Source organism: Salvelinus alpinus, chromosome 34 (genome assembly GCF_045679555.1).
Source record: "Salvelinus alpinus chromosome 34, SLU_Salpinus.1, whole genome shotgun sequence".
Lineage (NCBI taxonomy): Eukaryota > Metazoa > Chordata > Actinopteri > Salmoniformes > Salmonidae > Salvelinus > Salvelinus alpinus.
The window spans coordinates 18456664-18464553 of NC_092119.1; the positions used below are offsets into that span (position 1 = coordinate 18456664).

At 41.5% G+C, this 7890-nt stretch overlaps 1 protein-coding gene across 1 annotated transcript; it reads right to left on the bottom strand.

The window, feature by feature from the left end:
- Window positions 1–401: 401 nt before the first annotated feature.
- On the bottom strand, window positions 402–6253 carry LOC139563529 (proteasome subunit alpha type-3). The gene is made up of 10 exons (XM_071382260.1): window positions 6080–6253; window positions 5199–5281; window positions 4937–5060; window positions 4383–4484; window positions 2396–2542; window positions 1950–2015; window positions 1817–1863; window positions 1622–1689; window positions 891–955; window positions 402–618 (listed from the first exon to the last, which is right to left on the bottom strand). Exons 1-10 carry the CDS (start codon window positions 6098–6100, stop codon window positions 574–576), a joined length of 768 nt encoding a protein of 255 aa, XP_071238361.1. The 5' UTR covers window positions 6101–6253; the 3' UTR covers window positions 402–573.
- Between the last annotated feature and the right edge of the window lie 1637 nt (window positions 6254–7890).

Consider the following 7890-nt stretch of genomic DNA (forward strand, 5'->3'; position numbering starts at 1 on the left):
CTTGCATTCTTTTAGATGTGTATTGTTAGATACTACTGCACTGTTGGAGCTAGGAACACAAGTATTTAGTTACACATATTTAGCAGATGTTATTGTGGGTTTATGTGATGAATAAAATTTGATTTAAATTGTATCCAAGCAGGGATAGAATCAGATGAGGCTGGCATGGAGTTGGAGGTCAATGTGGAGACTTTTGCCCTTCGGGTCACTGAGTCATACTTGAAACATATCACACTGCACTGAAATAGAGTCTTGGTCTTCTTCCACAACTGGCACCACCAGAAGGATCAAGTGACCGTCCTTGAGATATTATGTGCTAAATACACACAATTACAAAATCAAATGACAGAGGCAAACCCTTGACAGCATTTAGTGTCTCACAAAAAAAAGGCCAAAGATGCTTTTAGTATAAACAGTGCTTATCTTCAACTTTTATTTCAAGGCTGAAATCCATCAAACCCAAAAAGGAAAGAAATGACATGAATGGTCCATTAATTACAAAACAACTTGTGCCTCTTGGAGAGCCATCCTGTCAGTAGGTGTGTGACGGGTGGAGAAATCACAGAAATGAGTTTACATGTTGTCTTCATCAGAGTCATCTTCCTCCTCCAAGGAATCCTATGGTGGAAGCATAAGGCATTGCGAATCAGCAAGACAGATATAATGGAAGTGGTTCAGTGAACCATTCTCACGTGATGGGTAACCTTGCCTGGGACCTGAAGACTTGAGTTGGCTCCCTGGGCTAAAGCTTGGGCTTTAGCTCAGCAAGCTAACTCAGTCGTGTGGCGCACAGGAGACTCGAGTTCAAACCACAGACGTATTTTTGGTTAGAATACAGTGTCACAGAAATGCCATGGAAAATAAAAATGAATGGTAGTCGTGATACATACCTTAGCGTACTTCTCTGCCTCCTCCCTGACGTCTTTTGGAACCAGCTCATGTTTTCCATTTGTCACTGGTGAAGGGACATGAAGGTCATAAGTTGCACTGCTCAGTTCAAGCAGAACATCCAGCTGCGATCAATTTGACTAGACCAGGTGATAGCTAGATTGAGTATCTAACAGAATCATAACCCCTTATAGCACATGCTTGCCATACATCACTTTGTTATTTTATTTAACTAGGCAAGTCGGTTAAGAACAATTTCTTATTTACAATGACGGCCTACCCCGACCAAACCCTAACCCGGACAACGCCCTATGGACTCCCAATCACGGACAGTTGTGAAACAGCCTGGAACCGAACCAGGGTCTGTAGTGATGCCTCTAGCACGGAGATGCAGTGCCTTAGACCGCCGCGCCACTCGGGAGCCCCATAGGGTGGCACACAATTGGCCCAGCGTCGTTAGGGTTTGACCGGGGTAGACCATCATTGTAAATCAGAATTTGTTCTTAACTGACTTGCCTAGTTATGAGCTGGGTTAACTGTCAGATTTAAAATGTGTGACACTGCTCACAACCAGAGACAAGTTTGTTACAAAAACGCTATGGCTGCTAACCCGGTACACTAGTGGTGGCTTAGACCAGGGTACAAAACTCTGCCTTTGTTACATTTGTCATGTACAGAGAGGGAGACAATACCACACTTAAAAATACATGTGTATATGGGAAAGTGGCATTACCTTCTCCAACCCAGCTTAGTTCCAACTCGAACGATTTGTCTTTCACTTCATCATGTACAATGTAGATTCTACAAAACATCCAACAGTACATGTTAGTAGCAACTTAATACGCAGTGCCTTGATTGGAGGCTATTCATGAGCGTGAACAACAGTGTGGGTTTGTGTTCCTTTAATAAAACAAACAAAAACACTTACATTTTGGCCACCTCTTTTACCAACTCCCTGCAGGTCATGTCTTTCATCTGTTGATAGCAATAGCATACAAAGTCAAACAATTAAGCAAGATCTTCCCTTGTCTTAAGAAACTCGGCTCAAGTAATATTCTTACCTGAAGCTTTTCAATTTCTGTCTTGGCGGCTTGCTTGGCTTTTCCAATAGCACATCCCCAGTAACCCTTGATAAAACAAAATAATGAATAAGTGGTCATCTAATATTTTAACAGCATTGCCTAATGTTACAAATTTCAGGTCATAATTTAAGGTTGAATAATAAGATTTACAACATCTATGTTGGCAATCAATCAACATTCCCAATCAATCAAACATTGCATAGGTTCAAACACCTTAAAAAAAAAGGGCCATTTTCCATGACCCAGATTAAAACTAGTCCAGGACTAAACCACATGCTCAAGGTAAAATCCCCACAGAGAATGCCTCATTCCTGGATGAGTCTAAATCTGGGTCCGGGAAACCGTCCCTAAACGTGTAGTGTGAAAACAGTAAATGAATGACAGACAGCGCTTGTTTGGGGATAAACCCCCCAAAAATAACTCACATATGAGATTCCAGAGGGGTCAACCATGTACAGCTGAGGACCATCATCTTGATCGTAAGAGCCCAAAATGAAGCTACATCCAAACGGCCGCACCGCACTGTATAACGTGTAGGCATGGACGTACATGGCCACTCTCTCTGAGAGATGCTGTAAAGAGAGATTATACAGTTTAAGTCAGAAGTTTACATACACCTTAGCCAAATACATTTAAACTCAGTTTTTCACAATTCTTGACATTTAATCCTAGTAAATGTTCCCTGTCTTAGGTCTGTTAGGATCACCACTATTTTAAGAATGTGAAATGTCAGAATAATAGTAGAGAGAATGATTTATTTCAGCGTTTATTTCTTTCATCACATTCCCAGGGGGTCAGAAGTTTACATACACTCAATTAGTATTTGGTAGCATTGCCTTTAAATTGTTTAACTTGGGTCAAAGTTTCAGGTAGCCTTCCACAAGCTTCCCACAATAAGTTGGGTGAATTTTGGCCCATTCCTCCTGACAGAGCTGGTGTAACTGAGTCAGGTTTGTAGGCCTCCTTGCTCGCACACACTTTTTCAGTTCTGCCCACACATTTTCTATAGGATTGAGGTCAGGGCTTTGTGATGGCCACTTCAATACCATGACTTCGTTGTCCTTAAGCTATTTTGCCACAACTTTGGAAGTATACTTGGGGTCACTGTCCATTTGGAAGACCCATTTGCGACCAAGCTTTAACTTCCTGACTAATGTCTTGAGATGTTGCTTCAATATAGCCACATAATTTTCCTCCCTCATGATGCCATCTATTTTGTGAAGTGCACCAGTCCCTCCTGCAGCCAAGCACCCCCACAACATGATGCTGTCACCCCCGTGCTTCACAGTTGGGACGGTGTTCTTCAGCTTGCAAGCATCCCCCCTTTTCCTCCAAACATAACGATGGTCATTATGACCAAACAGTTCTATTTTTGTTTCATCAGACCAGAGGACATTTCTCCAAAAAGTACAATATTTGTTCTCATATGCAATTGCAAACCGTAGTCTGGCTTTTTTTATAGCCGTTTTAGAGCAGTGGCTTCTTCCTTGCTGAGCGGCCTTTCAGGTTATGTCAACATTGGACTCGTTTTACTCACAAGGTCCTTTGCCGTTGTTCTCGGATTGATTTGCACTTTTCGCACCAAAGTACGTTCATCTCTAGGAGACAGAATGTGTCTCCTTCCTGAGCGGTATGACGGCTGCGTGGTCCCATGGTGTTTATACTTGTGTACTATTGTTTGTACAGATGAACGTGGTACCTTCAGGCGTTTGGAAATTGCTCCCAAGGATGAACCAGACTTGTGGATGGCGACAATTTTTTTTCTGAGGACTTGGCTGATTTCTTTTGATTTTCCTATGATGTCAAGCAAAGAGGCACTGAGTTTGAAGGTAGGCCTTGAAATACATCCACAGGTACATCTCCAATTGACTCAAATGATGTCAATTAGCCTATCAGAAGCTTCTAAAGCCATGACATCATTTTCTGGAATTTTCCAAGCTGTTTAAATGCACAGTCAACTTAGTGTATGTAAACTTCTGACCCACTGGAATTGTGATACAGTGAATTATAAGTGAAATAATCTGTCTGTAAACAATTGTTGGAAAAATTACTTGTGTCATGCACAAAGTAGATGTCCTAACCGACTTGCCAACACTATAGTTTGTTAACAAGAAATTTGTGGAGTGGTTGAAAAACAAGTTAATGACTCCAACCTAAGTCTATGTAAACTTCAACTTCACCTGTATGTATTTTATCTCAAATCAAGGAATATGTCAATTGTCCATAGGACTTGGGGACAAGGCAAATCAATTCAGAATATGTTGACAAAACATGTTAATACAGTCACAGTTATCCAGTTGAATCAGGTGTGGTAGTACTGTAACGGAACAGACCAAATACATGGAACTGACAGGGTACACAAGGAGGAGTTTGAGAGAAAACACTGATCAAGAGCATCAGAGTTCTTTTTACCTTCAGTGGGATATTGTGTCCATAGTTGGATCTGAAGTTGGAGGCCTCCTCTCTGGCCACCTCAGACAGGGATCGAGCATCAGCCAGTAGTCCAGCCACTGCCTATCGGTAAAAAAGTTAAAAGGTAGATTGAGCAATGCACAAAGTAAACAGCAGAGAAAGGACGACATTGCAAATACTCTGAGTGTTACGGGCCAAGATCCACTAACTAGCGATGATTTGCCCAGCCACGCTAGCTTCGTCCAGAGTGGCTCGCCATGTTGGTGCTAGCAAGCCGACAGCATGCTAGGTATCAACAGCCAATCCAGTAGGGTTTGGAAGCTATCGTGAGCTAGCTAGCTAACCTGCAACTGTAACTATGTATTTGAAATAAACAGCATATAAAGTACAATGGGTAAATCTCTTGATGTTTAATAAACATTTGCAGACGAAATAGCTTACATTTTAATCCTTTGTTTGTAAGATTGGGGTTTTTCTCCATGTGGTTGCGTGCACATCAGTTTTGTTGGTAAACACACATATACTGGGCATGTGGTCTGTGGATGAATACATACCATCCCTACGTGACGGTCGACATTGAAGATACGCTTGTTTGAGCCTTGTTCGTAAAGTTTGGAGAGAACCAATTTCTCGACACCAAACACAACCCCATCCTTGCATCGTATCCCAATTGCTGTGCTGTAAGGAGAAAGAACAAAAAACAACAAATTGAGACACTTGAGTACAAAAAAGTGATTTGTGCATATTCCTGTCACTTTCCATCATGTGGGTAGTACTGCATTCAAAAACACATTAAAAGATGGAAAGATCACATACCTGCTGTTTTCTACTGCCTTCATGGCATATTCCACCTGGAACACCCTTCCATCAGGGGAAAAGGTGGAGGCAGACAAATCATACTAGAAAGGGAGATTTGGATGTTATACTTTGATGACCACTGCTGTTGATATAACATACATGTTTCATTGACAGGAACTGCCAGGCTTCAAACTTTTACATCAATCTCACCAATACTCATTGGTGTCACTTTTCACAGTAATGGCTAGCAAAATCATGTTAGTAACTGTTAGATTCACAATAGAGGAATCCCCTTTGAAAGGCTCCGTGTAATCTAGGCTCCTTGGGACATCCATACATTGAAATTTAAAAAGATTAAGGTTAGGGACGTCCCAAAGATACCGGATAGCACCGAGCCATTTGAAAGTGCATGTGTGAGTGTCAATCTAGCTAATTAAAGGCTTCCAACAGTGTCTAACTTGTAAATATAATGTGATATCAAACATTTGTTGATAGATTGGATATCGGTAGCTCTCCTACACCAAATCAGTTGAATTGGTTTCAATTTCGATTTAGCTTAGCCAGCATTGCTACTGTAGCTAACTAGCCTGTAGTGCAAGTGACTCAGCACAGCAGGCATGACAACATGGCTTAGTATCAAACTAACAGTAGTACTGCAAGGCAAGAACAGCTAGGTAACAGTACCCAGTGTAAAATGTACTTCACCACTATATACGATTATAGATCTTACACGAATGACGTGATTAAATGTATTATTAGCTAGTTATCTACTGAAACCTAAAACTAGCACAGAGCAGTCACAGCTAGCAAGTTGGCTAACTTTGTTGCTAGCCTGGCTAAGGTGAGCCGAGGCTAACAAGTTACCAAACATTTTATTTGTTAGCATAAAAAAAACTTACCCCAGTTCCAATTGAACTCATTGTGGTAAAAACTCTTCAAAAATCCTTTATAACAACTCTGTCTGATGTGTTTCAGCACATCCCAGTCACTCTCCAACCAACAAGAAAATGGCTTTATGTTCAACACAACAGCAGCCGCATTGAACATGCTTCAATATCGCCACCTACTGTGGTGGAGTGTAATATCATAACGGTAAACATTTAAATAAAGTGCACTGCACACTCGTCAGAAACTGAATCTTAAATATTTAATATCTACAGGAATGTATACATCAGGCGTACTAATAAAAATATATATGCTGGTAATCACAGTGCAGCAATTTACTATCAATCCTGGCTACATTTCCACCTGCAAATTGTCGTAATTAATAACATCAGCACTAGAAAGTTCCCCCCTACCATTTGTGACTACCTAAATATTTATGTATTTAATTATTAACGTCCTCTTCTCAACCTTCGTGGGAGAAGTATCTGGCTGGAGGTTTATGAACGATTTAGTTTAGCTAATCATCGACTGCTCCCTGGTGGACAAAAGATGATCAACACCATAATTCCAAATGGAATCAGAACTTCCTCAATTCCACAGAAAGGACTGTATTATAGCGGTGTGCTTATTAGTTGCTTGAAGAATTCATGAGATAAACCTGTCTCAGGTTACATTTATGATTCTGTGGTAAGTGCTTCAAAAAGGTAACGCTATATTGGCATGTGAAAATAAACGGTATATGGTTAAATGGCTACGCTACTTTAGCTTTGCTCGCTAACATTATATACCTAACGTTAGCAAGGTTGACACTCACAGCTGAGAATGCAGCGGAATAATTTTACGATATTTGTGCACATGGGAGAATGTTTTTGGATTCGAAAGCCACACTAACTACATGTTAGGGTTTAGCTATAGCTTCCATGTTAACTGTTTGACATACTTTTGGTCATGTAGTGTATGTGGACACCTGCTAATCAAATCTCATTCCACAACCAGGGGCATTAATATCGAGTTGGTCACCCCCTTTGCTCCTATAACAGCCTCCACTCTTCTGGGAAGGCTTTCCACTAGATGTTGGAACATTGCTGCAGGGACTTGCTTCCATCCAGCCACAAGAGCATTAGTGAGGTCGGGCACTGATTTTGGGCAATTAGGCCTGGCTCGCAGTCGATATTCAAATTAATCTCAAAGGTGTTCGATGGGGTTGAGGTCAGGGGGGCTTTGTGCAAGCCAGTCAAGTTCTTCCACACCGATCTCGACAAACCATTTCTATATGGACCTCACTTTGTGAAGAGGCATTGTCATGATGAAACAGGAGGGCCTTCCCCAAACTGTTGCCACAAAGTTAGAAGCACATAATCGTCTAGAATGTGGACGTTCACTGGAACTAAGGGGCCTAGCCCGAACCATGGAAAATAGCCCAGACCATTATTCCTCCTCCACCAAACTTGACATTTGGCACTATGCATTGGGACAGGTAGTGTTCTCCTGCCATTCGCCAAAACCAGATTCGTCCGTCGGCCTGCCAGATGGTGAAGCGTGATTCATCACTCCAGAGAACGCGTTTCCACTGCTCCAGAGTCCAATGGCGGCGAGCTTTGCACCACTCCAGCCGACGCTTGGTATTGTGCATGGTGATCTTAGGCATGTGTCTGGTTTCTCGGCCATGGAAACCCATTTCACGAAGTTCCCAACAAACAGGAATTTGGTAGTGAGTGTTGCAACTGAATCCACTAGGGGTGTCCACATACTTTTGTATATATAGTGTATTTTATCTATGCCAGTAACATGCCATAACAATATTATGTCTATATACAGTTCATTC

What these genes read in the sequence shown, in the direction of transcription:
- LOC139563529 (XM_071382260.1), bottom strand. Translation starts at nt 6,100, where the DNA reads ATGAGTTCAATTGGAACTGGG. An exon ending in GACACAATATCCCACTGAAG is followed by an intron (nt 2,543 to 4,382) that starts GTAAAAAGAACT and finishes CTCTCTTTACAG; the next exon opens with CATCTCTCAGAGAGAGTGGC. An exon ending in ACTAAGCTGGGTTGGAGAAG is followed by an intron (nt 956 to 1,621) that starts GTAATGCCACTT and finishes TCCCTTCACCAG; the next exon opens with TGACAAATGGAAAACATGAG.